Genomic DNA, 23,143 nt, shown 5'->3' with positions numbered 1-23,143 from the left:
AATTAAAAATCTGATCGATTTGAAATGCGACTGAGGGCCGGGTGGTGACGATGATCAAAAGCACAGTTATTAGGTCTAGGCCGAGTGGTGGCGCGCCATACAGAATTCCGAAATATTGGTCGTTTATTTTTTTATTTTAGTCTATTTGCAATTGATATTGGATTGGATACAATCGTCGAGGTCTAAATATGGCTGGATTACGGAGTGAGTAATGTTAATTATGCGCTTTTTTTACGTGATTTATTGATTAAACGACTAGCCTAGGTCTAAGGCATAAATACAGGGCGCCAAATACAGAATAAAGAATTTCATCTGGGCCTAGGCCTAGCCTAAATCCGTATTTATTTAGGCTAGAATAAACTCGGAACAGAGAGTGGTCTAGCTAGGCTAGTCGGCCTAGCTAGGCCCTAGGCCTAGCTAGCTAGGGTTACACAAACAGATCATTCCGCCGGTCGCGTTTGAAATCGGTCGCGTTTCGAATCGGTCGGTTTTCAAAATCGGTCGCGTATATGGCATGCCAAATTTGCCTTATGTATAAGGGTAGGTACAACAATATTTTTTTGTTGCAGACCATACATAACATAGGCCTAGGGTTCGAGATTTATCGCGAATAGCGTACTACTGTACGTCGTACGCGACGCATGATGGGAAGGGTTGGGACATGGAGTAAAGAATAAGAGGAGACACAACTTGAATAGTTCAGTCAGTTCACCGTGTTTACCGCTTCCTTAAGGCTATGCTTAAGGCTATGCTTGTAATGAGTATTTAATAGGTGCTAAACACTGCTGTTACATAACCCAATTAGCAAAGATTACAATGTTTACTGCCCGCGGTCAAGTTTGGTGTTCGTACACATGCGTATTAGACGTCACAATAACTCTTGCTAGGCGATGTGCGTTCAAGCGTGAAAGGTGTACTATACTGTTTGTAGACCTACTGAACTTGTATTCCGACCTTGTTTATTAATTTTTATAAAAAGCAGCGCTATTCTACTGGATATCTTTTATTAATAAATTAATAATACGATCGAGTTTTATATGGCACCAATAAAGGAATTATATTTATATGGTTTACTGTGTACTAAATGTTGGTAATTTCTCCAGACAACTTATCATGAATAATGATGGATTAATGGGTTTAATAAGGACCAGTGGTGGTGCCAGCGGGGAGCTACGGGGGATGTATCCCCTCGTCGGAGAGCCTATCTCCCCCCTCCCCCCCCTCTTCCCCGTCTGGGAAATGCGAGTACTTTTCGTCGGGGAATACAGTAAAAATCATTCGCGTTCACTTCGTATAACTTCAGCGCCTAGAAAAACCGCGACGTTCCATTTTTTTTAGTACGTTGGAGCGGAGGGCTATTGCACTTTATATGCATGCATTATTGCCAGCGATCTAATATACAATGAATAGGTACGCGCTTGTCTGGCGGTTCCCCTTTGTACGAATTGTTTAACATTGGGCCTGCTCCATTCATGGATCTATTCTTTAATCCATGCTCCATTGCGGTTTACGTGTGATATCATGTTCCATCCTGGGACCAGAATGTGTACTATACTAGTTACTTTCCAGGCGAAGTTTACAGCCGCGTCAGTCGTGTACTGTGTATCGACGTACGCAATACAGCAAAAGGGTACGAATAATGTTGGCGATCTATTGTTCGTATTCCGATTTTTTAATTTTACGATTAACCGCTATGTACCGAACTGTACATAATCCTTTTAAACAATGGCTTATAATTACAAAAGAGCATATAGACTATATTTGTAATTGAATTTTTAACCAACACATATAATTTGTAGTTGTTGTTACGGGTTGATACTAAACGAATATTCTCGTAGTACCATTTTAAATACCGTATTTTATAATAACGACTAATTGATGTAATTTCTTCTTTAATAAAATATTACTACTATTTCTAACGTTATTACAATTATTAATATATTAATATAGACCTACATAAAAAACCTATTGCTATTATTATTGATATTGTTTATTATTACTATAGGTGCGCCTATGCCTGAACCTATTAGGCCTACCGGTTACGGTATGCACTAAATATGTCCATCATTATGGGATTAATATTATCCTTATTTAGGCTTTTTATTAAATAATAATATATTACGAACTGAGGCCTACTATGTAGTAGGCCTATGTGTAGCCACAAATCGTTAAACGATATATAATTTAAGTCCTACAATTTCACTGAACTCTAAGTATTTTTTACGATCACATAGTAGTACTATGTGATCGTAAAAATCATATTTTATGATATTAATATCATAAATAATTTAATTATACAATATCAGACTAAAATAGAAGAATTTTAGTTTTGCTAAACGGTCATAATATAGACTGAAACATAAATTAAATGTCATATACAGTAATAAAAATAAGAAATTGTGTCTTTGGAATTGTAATATACGTATATTTTTGAATATTCATGAGAACAAATTATATAATTTTTTTCATGCGCGCATTTGCGTGCACTAAAATTTGATTTTAAAATAAGTTGGAGTCTTTAATATGCTACAAAATGCACTAGGGTTCGTAAATTAAAAAGTTGCTTAAACGGTAAAATTTCGATTTACCAAATGATAGGTCTATGGCTTGATAAAAAATATGATTAATTTGTTAGCTGGTATAAAAACTGCGATATCTCCGTGAAAATTTACTCGATTTTTAAACGTTTTTTTCGAGAAAAAATCTCAAAGAACAATGAACAACTGCACAAAGGTCATGCTTCACTATGATGTATTAGAAACTACTGCGCAGCCTCTGTTTACTTTTCTTGTCACCGATGTCATGCCCGGCTTCTTCCTTAATTAGGGTGTTACGTAATTAGAGCCGACTCTGCAGTGAGCTGCACGGGTAAACAGGGTTCTTCAAAGGATCGTTATGGGAAGTTTATTACCCTATGCTTAAGCACTACCGCACAGCGTGATACTAATTGGATTAACTGGATAGCTAGGCCGTGTTGTGCCTCCTCTTATTCTTACTCCATGTACGTGCATGATTCGTTGTTTGTATGTACGCGTCGTGACATTTTCTCCCAAACCCTTCCCATCATGCATTGTCAAATGACGTTCCTCGCCAAATCAAGCTCTTTGCGATAAACCTTATTGGTGCAACAAAGTGACAATCTGTAAATTTCTAAGAGTTGCGAATGAATTGCCTATTTTCACCTGAAAAATAAATGCATTTTGGTCCCTGGATGTAACATGACATTGACGCGCGTATCATACTCATACAGTGCGTTGGCTGGGGCACGAATGATTCATACAAAGGACATCCTATTATTTAGATCACTGGCAGTCAGTAAGCATAAAGTGTATATACCTACAGTATGTGTGGCTATGAAGTATAGTGTATTGATCATCATGGAGGATATGTTAATATTACGTATGTTCGCATTAAACTTGAACGCAACGCAATCAAAATAAAATACTGAGTGAATGATATCATCGGCAACAAAATGTTATCGTCCTTTAATTACGTGTATGAAAAGGTGTGATCGTTTTACTCATTGGTAGCATGCTACATATGAGAGAGCCTGCAAATTAGAGGTGCCATTTATCATGAATTTTATGTGCGAGAGTACCATTAATATGGCAATATATACTTTGCGAGTAATTTGAGGCAAAAATTATTACTTCCTGACTAGTGGTTGCTGAGATATTGATATCGGCCATTTTCTTGACCAATGGTCAAAAATAAAGTTTTACGGTCGTTTTTGGCAAAAGTTGTCCATTAGAGTGAATAGAAATAGTATCTTCTGAGTATTTTGACACCAATTACGACCATATCCACCCAACAATTTCTGAGATATGAAAAGTGTGTGCTCTCTAAGGGTCAGATCATATGGCCAATTTCTCAACCAGTGGTCAGAGAAAGGGTGAATAGAAATATGGGTCTTCTGAGTAGTTTGTCACAAAAACTATTCCAATACAGTAGTTACCAAGTTACGCCAAGTCTTAACTTTGACCTTTTGACCCCTGTAGTAATAGTACAGTAAAAAATTGATTTGTATTGATAAGGAAGCAAAAAATGTTGTTAACATAGTTTGCTAGAGGGTGCAGGTAAACCCTTTCTGGCTTCCCAACAATAATAATTGTATATAAAATTACTTTTTTTTTAGTAATTTATTTTTATATATTAAATCAACATTGGCAATACTGTATAAATAAATTATGGTAATGGTATTTATGGTAGTTCTAACAGTTTAAAAACTTATATACCACAAAAAAATGTATCAATCAATTGCATAGGAATGTCTGTCCCCGTCAGGTGTCTGGTATATACTTTACATACAGGTACTGTAAAATTTTATCCTTGCTTTGTTAATATTGCAATTTGCTTTCTTTTTCATATTCTGAATTTGCTTAATTCCTGATCATTTTTAGGGTAAGTACCAAATACATTTCCAATTTCAGCTTTCTGTTTCTCTAATAGTTAGCTAATTTGTCATAAACTTAAACTTAAAAACTGCACAATTATTGGATAGGCAATACTTTTTAAATTTAAAATGGCAACAAAACAATGTCTATTCCAATTAAGACAAATCCACATACTTGGCAGAATGTTTTGTTACTGTAGCTAATTTCATTTCTTATTCTGTAGTTTAATCCTGTTATCATTCTCTGCATCAATTGGCCTTCTTCTGGTGGTGTTAGCATGTGCTCTACAAGCTTTTGGATCGTAAGTATGCCATAAAATGGTATTATTAATTATTATTAGGGAGTTTTAAATGTCCACTGTCATTAACTTATATCCTATGACCTCATGTGAACTACCAAATTTGAGAACACGTTCAGCTACATTTTGATGTTTACTTTCCAACTTCAGTTATTTTCTTGGACTTATTCATTAACGTGCATCAAATTTAGTGGTTATTACTAACAGTTCGCCTCCATTTAGGTCATTTAGGGTACTGTACTATCCACAAAATATCTGCCAACTCCACATAGTTTCTCTGCAGATAAAATTTGGCAACATGCAGTTAATTACATTATAGGTACCCATATTCAATCAAGAATAAGTCTGAGCTTAAATATACAGTATGTCCACAGATTTATGTGTACAGTAAAACAATTTTATAGAAGTTGTACTGTAACGCGAGAAAAAAGTTATTACACTACACTCAGGGGTGTAAATATACCAAGCTTGCACACACGGAGGACCAAGGCGGTAATTAACTGAAATGGAATATGGTAAAATGGTGTATTTTTGGAGATTGATGACGTCAGCAGCATTCACACGAGGCGCGAGCTAGAAAACGTGACGCTGGTAGTAGGAGGAGAGTGTGTGTGTTTTTGAAAAACTCAGTTGTGGGTATTTTCCGAAGATTTTTAAACTCTTGAATTCATAAATAGTAATTTTAATTAAAAAAACTCTTAGCTCCTCTTTCACTATGTAGGCCTATTTACACAACTAATGCTAACCTTAGCTCTAGGCCTACCCTTCTTGATAAAAAAAAAAAAAAAACGGGTGCGTCGATCGCGGGTATGTTGCATCTTTTTTTTTTCTTTTCTTTTTTTTTTAAGTTGGGGGGGGGGGGGGGCGGGAATTGCCAATTTGCCGACAAAATTGGTGTCATTATCTGTACATATACGACGTCTCTGATCAATATATGTTCTAGGATTACATAGTCATATTGTCTTATATGGGATAACGATGCAAAATTAAAACCAAACCAACATTATCCTTTTTGGTTAAAATAATTACATATAATTACGTTTTTTAGTAATTTATTTTATATATCACCATTGGAAATATCAATAAAACATTTTATTAAATGCTTATAAAATATATAAAGTTGTTTACTTAACGGAATTCGGACATTCATTGCTCTAACTTTGTGTAGTAACGATCAGAGAGAGATTCATGGTACACGCGCGAGAGAAAACATTCCGCTGCGGGTGATTCGCATCCACCAATCAAATCAGCTAGAATCCTAAATCATTCAACCGTGAGCAATGCCAATCGTGAGAAAGCTCAGCTTTGATTGGCTTACGATTACATCATATCATATCATAAAATGGTGGTTTTGTAGTTGAGCCTCACGGAATATTCTGTTCCAAAAATGAAATACATGGATATTTGTTATGGTATATGTGCTTTTTCTTTAAAAATTTTGAATAATAAAGGCCTCATATCGAGAAAAAAAACCGGGTTTTTGGCACTTATAATAAATATATCTTAGGACAAAAAAGCACATGGCATGTGGAACTATATAATCTCTTAGCGTACTTTTAGGAAGACATACAAATCCCAGGTCATGAGAGGCTCAACTGCATGCAAAAACAAGGTTTAGGGTAAGGTCAAAGACTTTTGAGTAAACAATCTACCGCGTACGGCCGTACGTACGTGCTACACATTTTTTACGTGTTTCGTTAGATGTAATGAAAATAAAAAATCGTTGATCTGAAGGGATCAATGATGATATGATATGTAAATAAACAAACACTCAAAAGAATTATGTTTACAGTTCAATTAATGTCAGAATAAATATAGTTTATTTTTTTCCCCGGCACCTTTGTTTGGCGACGGCCGCGATGATGTGCCGACGGAAACGAAATCAGGGGGGCCCGGGCCCCCGGCCCCCTACTGGATACGCCACTGCTATTCACCCTCCCTAGATCCGCCACTGCATATATACTGTATATAACTTTAAAAACATTAAATCAGGTCATTTCTTGTTAATTATTATAAAAAGAGAAAAACAGTGCACTACCTAAGTAGCTTGTTTCGGAAGTTTTGTAGGCCTAGCTGGTAAAGAGCGGTAACATACGAACAATAGCTATCTGCGTAGCCTGACTTATTCTTGTTGCTGAATTATTTTTCTTTCCATATTTAGAAGAATCCATTAATACAAATTTGGGAAAGACCCGGGTTGGCATTTATCAATATTTGCTTATATTTTTGCTTAAGCTGAAATATTTAAGAAGTGCTTAAGCAAATAACTTAATCTTATTTATCAAACCGTCTTAGCAATGTCTTAGCAGAAAAATTGTCTTAGGTCAATTTTACTTTGCACATGCGCAAAATTAAACTCTAGAGGGCAGCAAATTATGTCTTAAGACGAAAAATTCTTGCTTACGCATGCGTATTAGCTTTTTTCTCTTAGCGATGGCGGCGCTATAACATTTTATCTCCGTATTTTCACTCCCAACAAGAGAGGGCGCATTCTGGCTACTATTGTTTTTATTACTTGAAATAGAGAAAGAGCACAACAGTCGGAAATACATACGAAAATCATTCGCTCTAAACTTAAATCAAATCAACATTTATTTATTTTTATCAATGACAGCGACCCTTGGCAGCCGATACAGTTTTCTAAAGGCTAGTCAATTGGGTCGTACCTATCCCGAAAATATTAGTTTTGCTCGTCCAATTTCTAGGCCATCTTTGTGAAGATCGATATCATTATTTTAGCGTCCGTAGTACAGCGTAAAACGCACTAGCGTAGCCTTTCCGAATGTTCAATGTTCCGGCCTAGCGCGCTCGCGTTGTCAAAAAAGAATGTTTCTGTTGCAGAAATGAGATAAGACGAAATTTTTCATCTTAAGGCAGGGTGTTTTTCGTCTTAGATTTAAGACAAAATTAAGCAAATTTGTTTGCTTAGATATATTGATAAATCTGACTTAGGCAAAATCAAGGATTTAAGGCAAAGTTAAGACGATTTTTTTGCTAAGCAAGTTTGATAAATCCGGCCCGGCCCCTGGTATTTTCTCTGAAAAGTTACGGTTCTTTTCTTTGTTTACCTTTTACGCGGTCGGTCAAAGTGGCTGCATTACATCACAATATGAAACTATCAATCCGCGCATTTATGGAAGAGTCCATTAATACGGTGGTGTCACATTTTAATTGTAGAATAACTATTTCCCTTGATCACCATGGTTTATTTTATTACATCTCTATGTCAACAATCACATATTTTTATAATTATGTAGGCAATTGTTTGTATGCCAAGCGACATCTAGAAGAGCTTGTTGTTAAATGTCAAGAAGCTCCCCCAAATCTCATTATGTAAATGGCCAACAGTGCTGGCCAAGCAAGACCTATTTCCATATGCATGCATACAGAGGCTAGTCTGTATGAGGCGAGAACACTAACCATGTGCTCCTTGTATGCATGCATATGGAAATCTAGGCAAGATTTTCATATACCGTACATGATATTCCTGGTTCATTATTGGCCCTAGAAAATGAGCATCATTTGGATTGATTTTATATAATGGTTATACTGTACATACAATAACAAGGTATATATTATTTAAATAATTTGCAATTTAAGTAACTTAAATAGACATAGGCTAGCCCACCACACAGTGCATCGTAACTGAAGAAATGTGGGGATTTCCCTTTTTTGGAACGTTCACTTGAAGTAGAGACTGACTACGATGTAATAAAGGCAAATAATACTATTATAGTAAAATGAATAGTTTTAATATTAAAAAACCATTGGTTTATTTGTAAAATATTTAAATTTTGGCCTAGAAATAAGTGCGTCTTGTACATCGACTACATATAAAATACTAAATTTCAGTATCCATATGGGTGCGTCTTATACACAGGTGCGACTTGTAAACCGAAACATTAGCAATTGAAGTGACATTATATAATAGCTTCTACTTACATGTTAACAACAGTGAAAACTCATCGGGTAGGTTTTCTTATGCACAAGAGAGACATTTATAACGATGGCTGTACAGCGTGTGTGCATTGAAAAATCAGAACAATTTCGCAATTGTTCTGATATCATGTACACGTCTAATACGTTGTCAAAATATGGTTACCAGTAAAGTTGTCATTTAATTTAGAGGGATTGTTTAATTAGAGATTTGGATGGGAGCAGTCATTATGAAGAGTGGGTAAAATACTTATAACATAATGCATGATCCTAGTCACAGTTTTTATGTATAATTATTACTTTTCTGTCACATTTCTGTTGATTTATAAAATTGATTTTTCTATTACAGATGGTGGCCAATGTTTGTATTGGTATTCTACCTTCTATCTCCAATGCCAATGTGGATATCTCAACGCCTTACTGAATCTGATTATGGTTCTGGTGGGCCTAGCAATGCACTACATGAAATATGTCTTTTCCTTACAACAGGAATAGTGGTGTCAGCTTATGCTCTCCCGTTTGTATTGGCGCATAGTGGTGTTGTAAGTATTGGATTCAAAATAAATGTACTTTCTGTGACTCATACCTAGCTTTACCTGGATGAACCTATTTATAGAAATTTATTCAGGATCCCACTGCAGGGATGTAATTGTGCAGGGCGGAGCCAGGCGGTCCCGCGCTGCCTAAAAGCCTCCTGCCCAGTCTAAAGCTAATTTCAAGACACTGCAACCGGTTGAATTTAATTTACCACTGACTAATTCTAAATATAGTATCAAAACGATCGATCGCTCAAAGGGACTGCAGAAAGAGAAGAACGTAATTAATACAGACCTAGATTTTTGGGTCACATTGAATGAAACGCGATACTCTGTTGTTGACATACCACAACTTCGTTGTCAGTAAGGCCGGCCGTGGTCAATAACCTCAGCGCGTGCGTGAAGGCGGTGGATGATGCATGCAGCCATATGAATAAAGCATGCTAAACAAAAGATGTACATACAACAGTACCTAGATTTTGTGTCGCATGACCAGAAACTGTCTTTTTTCCTCCAAATTATGGTTTGCCCTTTTTGTTTACACATATCGTTAAATCTTAACATGGAATATATATTGTTCCTAGCCTAGGCATCTAGGTGTTTTTATAAATCGCTAATCTAAAGTAAAGGTATGATTAAATCAGTTAGGCCTAGAGCGTAGGTCGCCTAAGGCCTAGTCTCCTAGGTTCGATGAGTCAATGGGACCCACGCTGTCGTCTCGTCGGTGAACGTCCGTCCGGCCAGATCGGACTAACCGGTGCATAGGGTGGCTACAAAATTTAGGAAATAAAGAAATTATTATAAACATATTTATCATAAACATCGTTCTGTAATATGCCGCCGACTACGATAATATACGAACAATGCATTAATTTGTAGGCCAACTACGTTCAGAACAATGATATTAGGCCTAGTTGCAACTCCTGCAAATCCTGCATTGGTGACATGTAAGGTGTGTGGAGCTGTGATATTTAAACCACCACTATTGTTATACTAGGCCTATTTATTGTCCTTTTTAAATAAAATTCTTAAATTAAAAAGAGGCTATTTTTATTTGTTTACTGACGGCCACATACAACAAAAATATAGTTATTTAACAAAATGTTAATAATGAGGCAAACTTTGCACAACCCAAAATTCACAATAAACAGGTTCAGATTATAGAAAGACATATATTAAAGACACTACACCTGCAATTGTTGATGTTTTGTAGGCCTAGCTTAGTTAGGCATAGCTTGTAAAGAGCGGTAACGTATGGACATCGTATGCTAGGTGATGTCCTGTTGCTAAATAAATTGTCTTTCCTTTTTTGGCAGAATCCGGTATTTTAGCTGAAAAGTTATGGTTCTTTTATCTGTTTATCCTTTCACACGATTGGTCAAAGTGGGTGCATCACATCACAATATGAATATATCAATCCGCGCACGATGCATGTTGGGATTTATAGCGGGCCGCTAAAATGATTAGAATCAACTTATTTTTCAAATTTTTAATTTTAACCAATTATCGCAATAGGTCCATATACGGTAGTATTTATTTTTACATAAAATGTAGTGTGTGACCTTAAATTAGGTAAAAAAAATGTAGGTCTAGTGTCTTGCTTATATTTTGTTATTTGTGCATGTTGCTTTTGTGCAGATAACCTAACTCGTCAAAAGTTCAAATGTAGTTTTCTTTGCTTACCGTATCATTCATATTGTACAATATTCATGTTATTTTTTTCAGATCAAATGGGGAGCTATGGCTATGGTTTTATTTGGCAATACTTGGTGTTTTTTGACAATTTTAGCATTCTTTATGATTTTTTGTGGAAATGATGATGTTGAATTTATGGTATGGTAAAAAGTAAGTATTCAACAATTGTATTTACTATTACTTTTATTTTTACAACTGCATCTAGTTTATACATGTTTTTTTCAGTATCTTCAATCCACTATATAAAATTAGTATATTTCTTTTGGAATTCAATGCCATTTTTTTTTCTTCAATTTTGATATCATTAGCATCTTTAATGGTGAGAGTGAGACCCACATTGTTTTTGTTTTGCACACATACCATACCTTTTGGTTTATTATTACCATGAAATTCATTAATAATTTAGAGATTCTAAAGCTCTGTTTATGCTAGACTTTATGTGACAAATAAATGGGGGGACTTAACCACTGAGAAAGTGTGCTATTTTTTGTTTTAATACATTCAAACATAGTGGGTGTAATTATTTAAATAAATCTGGCACCAACATAAACAATGTGTGTTAACAAAACGGGACCTATTGGTATTGATTGATGTTTTTTGTCGTATATCTACTGTTGAACAATAGGGAAAAATTGTACCTTGTATTAGTTTGGTATAAAACAAGTAGCATTGTTGAACCTCCCTTTAAGCACACACCTGCAATAGTATGGGCGGTGTGTGCCACATTTAATGGACATTCAATCCATCCTAAGTAAAATTGTTATTGAATGAAAAATATTCATCGGCACAAACCTGCCACTTCCCGTCGGTGATAGATTTTGGTATCACAGCAAATGTTGCATTCTACGAGTTGGTTTTCAGTGTTACATACTAATAATATGAGATTATTGAATTTAAAAAACATTTTCCACTTTTACATTTAGGGTCATTCCATCTCAGTTCACCCAAAAAAAATGGAATTTTAAACCCTACCTCTTCCAATTTTGATGAAATTTGGTATATGGGTGATTCATAGCAATTAAAGCCAAAATTTCAAATTTTAACTTTATCGGACCAACGGTTTTTGAGATATCGCAATTTAAATTTTCGTTTTTTACGCAAAAAAAGGCGCGGCCGCCACGTTTCAAAGAGCTGTATCTCGGGAACTATAGGTTCGATTTTAAAAACAAAGGTATTTTTGTAAAGGGGAGACCATAAGGAACCTAAATATACTAATTGTGTGTGTTTTATGTTAATTTTAAGTTGAATAAAACTTTGACATATATTTTGACCTTGAAATTGACCCCGTGGAACACGCCCGATTTGTTGGTGACTATCACGAAAAATGTAGCCCTACGTGTCAACTACAACATAAAAAAAAATTGGAGGGGTTTTTTTGTTTGTTTCCATGAAATTACAATTTGAAGTTGACATACCTCTTCCTTTTAGTGTATTTTTGGTGTTGTTATACTTTATACACAGTGTGAACACTAACTGTTAAGGTGTCTTATTGTTACGCTTTCTCATCAGGCCCACTTAAACAGTAGATATATTTTGATATGAGAAATACTGGGTAACTCACATACTTTTCAAATCAATTTTGACACATAGTTTAGTGTCCTTACTATGTTATTATGCACATTAACATATGCATAATAAGTGATTGCAGAGAACATACAACAGTTAACTGTATAGGCCTTTTTAAAGGTTGTCATCCCCTATTTAAAAACAAAACTACCAACCATGAAAAAAGTTCATTATTTCACAGATGGATGTGGCAGCCAATGCAAAAACAAATATAACTTTATTAACCTTTGCCACCACCAGGAAGATTTTGGTTTAGACGCCGAGTGGAATTTTTTCGCTACATCACATGGCAAGAGTGCATGTGATGGCATAGGTGGAACAGTTAAGAGGCTTGTCACTAAGAGAAGCTTACAGCGTTTGACTGAATGTCATATTCTCACATCTCTCAGTATGTTCGACTACTGTGTAATTTTTAATTTTTATTTTAAGTCTTTAGGCAATGTGGCCAAGGATTACCAATAGTGAACTAATCAGTGTCCTATCAGATAGGTGGTAATCCCCCTGATACAGGGGCTATTGTGTGAACCAGTTCACTGGGGTAACCCCTACTCTTTTTCGAATAATGAACTGGGTTCTTTAAAGTACACACAGGTTATAACTGTGTACACTGGACCTACGGTTTATAGTCCTTATCCGAGAAGACTTGTTCCACCACCAGAACTAGGAGCGAGTCGGCCTCGAACCCTTGCCGATGTTGTTCTTGGCTCTTTAGGTACGGTAAACGGCACCCCTGCCTTAACCGCTCGGCCATATGACTCGCTCATATGGACATTCCAGGCATCAACTTTTTTCATGTGGGAATAGATGAGGTATCTACTGTGGAAAAAGAAATAAAGCCAAGATTCAACCTCACCCAGACCATCAAGGGTACATTACAATATCATCGCTTTGCTCCTGTTTCTCTGGCACAGATGCAGGTCTACAAACTTAGTACCCAGATAAACCCTCCGGATGTGGTTGTGATTCAAGAATCTTTCAAGTTTCAGTGATGAAAATTAAATTGTTGCTGATACACAACCCACCATTATTAGACTTCAGAATTTTGTGTGCTGTAGTTATGATGGTGTCCCATGGATTGGTTTGGTTGTGGATGTCTCAGAAGAGTTTGGGGATTATCAAATTAAATTTATGCATCCTCATGGGCCAGCGAAAACCTTTTATTGGCTGTCCAAAGAAGACTGTTGTTGGATTCCTGAATCAAATGTACATTGTATTATAGCCTCTCCGTTTATAAAATCCTCTTCGACTAGGAATTACAGTATTTCCCAAAATGATCGCCACAACATTTCTAAATACTGTTTGAATTGGCCAGATGACAAGGAGTAAAGGCCAGACATAGACAATTGTAACATTATAATGATATTTAGTTTGTAAATAAAATTATTTTTGGAATACATCAAATTGACATTGAAGTAATGCATGGACAGACACCAAAAATACACTAAAAGGAAGAGGTATGTCAACTTCAAATTGTAATTTCATGGAAACAAAGAAAAAAACCCCTCCAATTTTTTTATATGTTGTAGTTGACACGTAGGGCTACATTTTTCGTGATGGTCATCAACAAATCGGGCGTGTTCCACGGGGTCAATTTCAAGGTCAAAATATATGTCAAAGTTTTATTCAACTTAAAATTAACATAAAACACACACAATTAGTATATTTAGATTCCTTATTGTCTCCCCTTTACAAAAATACCTTTGTTTTTAAAATCGAACCTATAGTTCCCGAGATACAGCTCTTTGAAACGTGGCGGACGCGCCCTTTATTTGCGTAAAAACCGAAAATTTAAATTGCTATATCTCGAAAACCGTTGGTACGATAAAGTTAAAATTTGAAATTTTCGCTTTAATTGCTATGAATCACCCATATACCAAATTTCATCAAAATTGGAAGAGGTAGGGTTTAACTCATTGGGTGATCTGAGATGGAATGACCCTTTAATGTTTAAATGACAACATCAAAATAAACAAATTGCAGGGATATTTTAGATGTGTTTCAAAAAATGTATTTATATTTTTTTTTTCAGATTGAATTGTGAAGATTTGAAAATAAGCTCTCATCTCATACAGTTATACAGAATAAAATAAACCTATGTCTCTGCTGTATATAATATGCATATTATTTCTGAGTGCATCTTATTTAAACACATGTTTTGTCACAGCAGTCTTGCTTGGCAACAACATTTTAATTTAATAGTAGTTTGAACAAGGTTTTTATAGGAAAGCCTATGTAAACATATGAGGTGGGTTTTAGGGGCATATAACCTTTATATACAAAAAAGAATTTTGAGAATTTAATTTATTGATTTGGTTTTACGCAATATCCTTAGTACAGTTTATAATAATAATGAATACAAACTAGTTGTATAATAAGCGTTGGGAGAATTTTTAGAATATGTATGGAAAGCCAAACCCGCCAAAAATACATAATACATACCATCCACCAATAATTAATTCGTACAAAATTCAAACCATCCAATATTATCTCATGCAGTTCAATGAAAACTTAAACCATTCACCTAGTATCTACACCATCCAATACAATGTGTGACCATCTACCACTAGCCCAAACGACAATACGCCGAACAAACTACCCATAACACAAACCATCTAAAGAATGTTGAGCCCAGGCAGCAATAATTGAATTAATCTAACGTTAATACAAGTATATATTAGCCAACTCATTTATCAACATTTCATGTAGTTCATGAACATTTCAAACAAAGCATCTTAATTTTAGTTCATCGAATTATAATTCTAATTCATTGCCTGTTTTATACACCGTTCGTCTGTTCAACAGTTGAAACAACTGTTTTGCACACGATACGCCCGTTCGTGAGTTCAAACCATGATATTTGAAGCATCGACTTTCCAAACAGCGATTTTTCGCACCGAACGTATTTTCTTGAGTTAAAGTGGTTGCATTTCAATCACTTGCTTTTGATTGGCCAGTATTACACACCGTTCGCTTGTTCGTGATTTCAAACCATGATATTTGAAGCATCGACTTTCCAAATGGCGATTTTTCGCACCGAACGTATTTTCTTGAGTTAAAGTGGTTGCATTTCAATCACCTACTTTCGATTGGCCAGTATTACACACCGTTCGCTTGTTCGTGATTTCATGTGATAACATTTCATTCGACAATTTTTCAAACGTTAGTTTTTGACTCCGCTTACGTATATGTCAGTTGATATACTATTTTTTAATTTTCATACTTTCCATAGTCAGTTTTGTACATCATTCGCATTTACGCATGTAAAGTGTAGATATTCCACTCGACAAGTTTTAAAACGGTAGTTTTTTTTTTATTGTTTAATTGTAACTGTTGGCGCCGATTTTATATTGGGGGGGGGGGGGGAGGTGTTCGGTACTGAATTTGAACAGTACACATTTTTAAATATGGTACCTCTACACGTTGGGTTATTTAATGCATGATGAATAACAAAATAATTATGATTTAATAACAATACACATGTTTTTATTTAATCCATGATAAATATTCGTAAAATATGTTTATTCGGATATTTATTAATTACGTCTCCACTATAGTCTATAAAACATAATGAATGTCATTATTTAAAAAAAATAGGCCTACCCCGTAAACAAATGGAAGCTTCTCAACAACAGTTAATTTATGCATCATAGAGAGCACAGAGCAGAAAATGGCTCTAGACCGGCCTCATCTAGCAGCCGCCGCACGCGTGTTTTTTTTTTCCAGGACGAACGTAGGCAGAAGACTGAAGTCATGAATAATTCATTACCTTAATTATTTTATATTATAAAGAATTGAAAGATAGCTGATCTACTTCCTAAATATACTAAACCTAACCCTCTAAATAATCTCTCTCAACTATTAAAAAAAATATGTTCATGAAAGAGCTCGAACCGAGGGCTTCAGCGTAATAGGTTAAAGCCTTTACCACTAGACCAAACATTTCGGTTGGCAAACGTTGTTTACACTAATTATTTAATCTCTCTGCATTCTTATATAGCGCCCTCTATAATGTTCCCTATTACGTCATAATTAATTATGAATTATTCATGATTTCTGCCCCCACGTTCGTCCTGGAAAAAAAAATTACGCCCGCCGCACAGGGGGGGGAGAGAGAAGCACGACACCAGCTCTCTCTCTCCCCTGTCTCTCCCCCACAGGCGGGTGAGGTGGGTGTTACCCCGGGCCTAGTTGTGGGGCGTAAAATTGTAACAGGCCCACAAGCTAAATTATATTATTTCATTCTGTTTTTTTTCCATTATTTAAGTTTGTGATAATGTGTGTAACCAGGGAGATGTAAAATAAATTTATAAATTAGTTTACATCTCCCTGTGTGTGTAACGTAGGCCTAGGCCTAAGTAAGTGTCATACAGTCGTAAAGTTGACATTCACCCCCCGCCCCTCAATATTAAATCGGCGCCAACAGTTACAATTTAACAATAAAACAATAAATGTGCGAAAAACTACCGTTTAAAACTTGTCGAGTGGAATATCTACACTTTACATGCGTAAATGCGAATGATGTACAAAACTGACTATGGAAAGTATGAAAATTAAAAAATAGTATATCAACTGACATATACGTAAGCAGAGTCAAAAACTAACGTTTGAAAAATTGTCGAATGAAATGTTATCACATGAAATCACGAACAAGCGAACGGTGTGTAATACTGGCCAATCGAAAGTAGGTGATTGAAATGCAACCACTTTAACTCAAGAAAATACGTTCGGTGCGAAAAATCGCCATTTGGAAAGTCGATGCTTCAAATATCATGGTTTGAAATCACGAACAAGCGAACGGTGTGTAATACTGGCCAATCAAAAGCAAGTGATTGAAATGCAACCACTTTAACTCAAGAAAATACGTTCGGTGCGAAAAATCGCTGTTTGGAAAGTCGATGCTTCAAATATCATGGTTTGAACTCACGAACGGGCGTATCGTGTGCAAAACAGTTGTTTCAACTGTTGAACAGACGAACGGTGTATAAAACAGGCAATGAATTAGAATTATAATTCGATGAACTAAAATTAAGATGCTTTGTTTGAAATGTTCATGAACTACATGAAATGTTGATAAATGAGTTGGCTAATATATACTTGTATTAACGTTAGATTAATTCAATTATTGCTGCCTGGGCTCAACATTCTTTAGATGGTTTGTGTTATGGGTAGTTTGTTCGGCGTATTGTCGTTTGGGCTAGTGGTAGATGGTCACACATTGTATTGGATGGTGTAGATACTAGGTGAATGGTTTAAGTTTTCATTGAACTGCATGAGATAATATTGGATGGTTTGAATTTTGTACGAATTAATTATTGGTGGATGGTATGTATTATGTATTTTTGGCGGGTTTGGCTTTCCATAAATATGCCGGGAGTCTGTATGGCATAATGTTTTCAGATTACTATGTCTGTGAAGATGTGATTTCTTCTTGTAAACAAAAATAATTTTTGATTTTATGACTCGCAAGTCAGATTGTCTCACCTATGGTAAAACCTCAAAAAGAAGGCCCTTCTTTGGGACAAGGTGCCAGATCACTTGTGATGCAGATATAATATACGATCAAGTTTATATTGTACATTCATTTTACAGTAAAAATATTATTTTTGATCACAAATATGTAACACTAAACAGTGGCAGGAAATGTCTAAAAATCCTATATTATAGTATCAATTCACAAAATGTACAGCATTCATTTAAAAAAGAAATCAAATCTTGAAAAGAAGCCTACCTAAGAGTACTAAAAAAGAAGCCCACCTAAGAGTACTAAAAAAGAAGCCCATGGGCTTCTTTTTGAGGTTTTACTGTACATTTAGTTTCCACATGGATGCATTATTTATTTATGATATATTTATAATAACATGAACAAATCATATTTAAATTAAACTAACAATTTGAAAATGAATGATATAATTTTAATTTGCCATTATAGTATAGATTTCATTTTAAAGATTTGATTACGTCATACTATAAAGGTCATGTTAATTATCTTTTATGTTGCATATTTAATATGCATAGTTATATAGAGTGTATGTTTTAATGTACAGTATTTTTTATTTACACATTTTTTTTTATAGATGTGTATGGTCATGCCAGACTTGCTTGACAACAGGCAAATATAATGTATAGATTTAATTACCGTAGTATTACTTTATACTATAAAGGTCATATGTGATAATATGAATTATCTTTTATGTTTTACTGTTTTGTATTATTTTCATATGTTTCAATTTCTTCACGGAAAATTAGTAAAAATAGGCACAATTCAAAATTGTTTCAAATGAAAGCAATGCTGTAGTCAATATTAATTCAAGATTTAGATTTGCTTATTAATATATAAAATATAATGATGTAGATGTCTTATAGTCTAAAGTCACAATGCAAGATTTTCGTTGTTTTAGTCCTGGTACACACTGTATTGTAATAAATTGACTTGCAATATAATATACTGTTATTTTAATTTGTATGTATTCATAACTGTAGTTATGATCCAAAAAAAAGTTTATTTTACGGTACAGGTATTGCCATCAATTATGAAAACACAGAATATCTGATTGAGAACCATCTTTAGCACTTGTACAGTATAATTTAAAACTTACAGTTTTAAAAAGTTGGTAAATTGGTAAAAGTTGGTTTAATTTTTGTAATTACTAGTTAGAAGGTAGATTTATTTTACAGTGCTGCCATGCTGCAATGAAATATCTCATCACAGATGAATTTTTAACATATTAACGTGTAGAAGAAATTTGAAAACGTGAAATATTGATGCGCGCTCGTTTAAATGTGATGAACTATGACGCAAAATACGACTTTTTTATTTAACTAGCACGTCAGCTAGTCTGTATCAATGATGCATTCTCAGATGAAGCTTGCCTGGAATATGGTGTACCACAGGGGTCAGTAATTGGGCCTGGCCAGTTTTCCATTTATACGCTTCCCCTTGGTGACATTATTCGCAAACACAGTCTACATTTCCATTTCTATGCAGATGATACACAGATTTATGTGTCAGTAAATCCAGTGCAAAGGGATGTTGCTGCAGCAATCAGTAAGATGGAAGCCTGTATAGAAGATGTTCGCAATTGGATGACAACAAATTACCTAAAGTTGAATGATGGAAAGACAGAGTTTATTATCGTCGGGTCTAAATGTAACATCTCCAAAATCAACATCACACATATCAGAATCGGAAACTCTAACATCGCTCCCTCATCGGTGGTCCGGAATCTGGGAATCATGCTGGATAGTAATCTCACTATGGAAGCACAAATAACAACTGTATCCAAAGCAGCATGCATATCGATTAGGAACCTTGGTCGTATTCGAGGTAATCTTAACAAGAAAACAGCTGAATTGATTGTACACTCATTTGTCACTTCTAAAATTGACATTGGTAATGCCTTGTTGTTTGGCATACCAAAATCTCAAATACAACGTTTGCAGCGCTTGCAAAATATGGCAGCTAGAATTGTAACTTATACAAAATCAAACGCTCACATAACTCCTGTCCTGATGGATTTGCATTGGTTGCCTGTTCAACAACGTATTAAGTACAAACTTGCGTTGTTTGTATTCAAGATCCTAAATGACAGTGCTCCTGCTTATTTATCTGACCTTGTGGATCGTTACGAATCATCCCGCAGAGGCCTACGATCATTGTCACAAAACCTTCAAGAGCGTAGAGCGAAAAATCAGTGGGGTCAGAGATCTTTTTACGTTGCGGCCGCAAGTGTATGGAACAGCTTACCCAGCCCACGAATTTCACGTCGGCAATCGGCAATTGCCGACCTTAAATTGTCAGAGGACGGCAAGAGATTGCCGACCTAGAAACTAGGCTAGATCCCTCCTTTCCAGCCTCCTAGCAACAACATGGTACTTTAAGGGATCGTATCATTGAAATTTTAACAGGCATATTCACCACCATGTTGTGTTTATTTAACAAACCATGGAATTAAGATGATCCCTGAATTCACTCAACCATTACATCATTTTGTGTGCTGCATGCTTTCCTCCTCCTATCAACCAAGCTGGCTGGGCACAGCGCTGCGCGACAGACCTGTGTAGGGGAATACCCTGTTATGCCAAGCAAGCAACTATGCTCTGTGTACGGGTAGCTCCAGAACCATGATGTTCAGCAATTATCAAATAGATTTTATCTTGTAAATTTTAGTGTTAGGTTTTTATATTTTAGTTAATTTTGCTAGTTCTTTTTGCATAACATATAAAGCTAGGGAGGCTAGGCCTAGCTAGGCCTTTAGGTTAGCAAGAGGTTAGGCCTTGGCCCTTGGTGAATTTTCTATTTTTAGAACTGCCGAGACTGCCGACCTTGGCGAATTTAAGGTCGGCAAAAAATTGCCGACCTTCTTTTTTCTGAATTTCGTGGGCTGCTTACCAGCAACAGTTAAATGCTCAACTAGTCTAAACAGTTTCAAGACCAACCTAAAGACGTCGCTATTCGCTGATGTTCTCGCACGTTGTTAATGCACAAAGCGCCATGAGCGCCACATGGGTGGAGGATACCGGCGCTATATAAGTCTTCATTTATTATTATCATTTATTATTATATGATGACGTCACAACATCCAATTGGCAAAATGTTCACATGATTTTTATCTACAATCCAACAGCTTCCAGAAAACGTTTTAATCATGATTATCACATTTTATTCTTACGAGCTATAACAGATTAAAATTTACTGTAAAGATGAAATTAATGACCCACGTAATTAAAATTTTTAGTCATGATGACGTCATAAATATTACAATATTTTTAACTCATACGAAAGATAGTTGATTGACCTAGACAATATTAAAATCTCTGAGAAAATGGAATACGGATACGCGTGATGCCCTCCATTGGATGTGATGAGCAATAACGAAAGAGACCAAAATCCTATATTTTACATTCGCGTGGCCAAACGATTGACGTCAACATCCGTGAGGTAAAAATTCTGCATGAATTCATATCTACAACATATCTGCTTACATATTAAGTTAACAAAATTAGGGGTAACAGTTGATCCTGAGGAGCTATAATAGATTCAAAATAGGCATAATTTTGACAATATTTTGTAACTTTTGCAACTAAAACGCGTGCAAATGGTCTAAATCAACGTGTTCGTATGACGTAACCCTAACCCCTTTCTGTGCCATTTTTAATCCACAGAAAGTTTGCCCTTGATATGCTTAAATTTTCACAAAGTGTCAATAAAAAATTGCGCTTGGTTTTTAATCTATGATCAATCATAAAAAATTATAAAATCGCGCGTCAACTCTGACGTCATTCAAAAATAGGAAGTGCACAACTTCACGTAAATGCCCATATGTTGACAAAGTTATGAAATGTTATGTTTACACATTTTAGATAAACGTGACTCACAAAAAACGAGAAAGAAAGAATAATACCGAAAAAAAAAATATTGATCCAGTACAATAACAAGGAGTTATCCGCTACTAAGCGGATAACTTATGATAACTAATAATTTATTATTTAAATGTGAATGTTCATAAGATAAAAATTGCTCAAATAATATTATTGAAATAATATTTGCGCCAACATTGATTTGCGACGAACTGTTTTCACATTTAATTTGTTTAAAAGATGTATTAGTCCGATTAGTCTTGCTGGCTGTCTGAACGTAATATTTGTTTTCAAGCATTGTCCGTGGTTGAATATAAAAAAGGGATACGGCCCTCTTTATAATATGGTATATAAAGCTTGGTTCCCACTAGAACGTAATGCAAATGAGTTTAGTTATCTGTTAGTTGTTAAGGGAACAAATCCTTCAAATTGTGACAACATTCTGAAACTTTGCACAGTTGTCCATTAGGGTATCAAAAACATGGAATGGAATGGTTGCACAAAATTTGGCCAGGGTAAAGCACAGTACATATAGCATTTATACCGTAAAACCTTGTAAAGAAATCAATGGGCTTCATTTTTTTAGTACTCTTAGGTGGGCTTCGAGATAGTCTTTACCTTCCAATTTTAAGTAGTATTGTGATCAAAATACCATTTTAAGCTGTAAAAGGAATGTACGATATAACTTGATCAGACATTATATCTGTATCACAAGTTATCTGGCATTAAATCATGTTGTTACTTTGATATTCAAATAGTCTATCTTGAAAGTAAGCCAAGTGGGCTTGATTTCAAGGGTTGGCTTCTTTTTTTAAATGTACATTTCAAAATTAATCTCAGGCTTTTTTGTTGAGGTTTTACGGTATATTTATTTATTTTAAAAAGAGGAAAAGATTATTGCTAATGTACATTGTTAAAACAGATTCAGAATTTAATTTCCTGTAACCATACAATAGTGATTTGACAAACATTTCTGTGTCATCTTTTTATTGACTATATAGTTTTGATTGCAAATAACTTTGTATTTTGTGACATATATACAAGTCCTTTAAGTTTGGGGGTGGTCTAATAAGTATTTTGAAAGTTTACTGAAGGATACAACATTTTTTATAAACCTACTTTACTACATAAATACGATATACAGTATAATGAAATGTAATATAATTGAAAATTATGACAAAATCCTAATGAAATTGGACATATGGGTCATTCTTCAGTAAGTGTCTAAAATCGTGTCCCGATACTTTGGTGGGATAGAGACTGAAAATTCATCATTAAAAAATAAAAATTCTTTACTTAAATCCTAATCAACATTATTGTAAATATAATTAATTACATAAAACAAAGATAATTACATTGAT

General features: G+C 35.0%; 1 protein-coding gene across 1 annotated transcript; it reads left to right on the top strand.

Moving 5' to 3' along the window:
- The first annotated feature begins 51 nt into the window (after positions 1-51).
- Positions 52-17,258, top strand: LOC140051198 (leptin receptor gene-related protein-like). The gene is made up of 5 exons (XM_072096334.1): positions 52-206; positions 4,619-4,695; positions 8,978-9,170; positions 10,890-11,009; positions 14,455-17,258. Exons 1-4 carry the CDS (start codon positions 189-191, stop codon positions 11,004-11,006), a joined length of 405 nt encoding a protein of 134 aa, XP_071952435.1. The 5' UTR covers positions 52-188; the 3' UTR covers positions 11,007-11,009; positions 14,455-17,258.
- The last annotated feature ends 5,885 nt before the right edge of the window (positions 17,259-23,143 follow it).

Source organism: Antedon mediterranea, chromosome 6, assembly GCF_964355755.1.
Source record: "Antedon mediterranea chromosome 6, ecAntMedi1.1, whole genome shotgun sequence".
In the NCBI taxonomy this organism is placed as follows: domain Eukaryota; kingdom Metazoa; phylum Echinodermata; class Crinoidea; order Comatulida; family Antedonidae; genus Antedon; species Antedon mediterranea.
The sequence above is the reverse complement of the archived record's forward strand: the minus strand, read 5'-3'. Positions and strand labels throughout refer to the sequence as shown.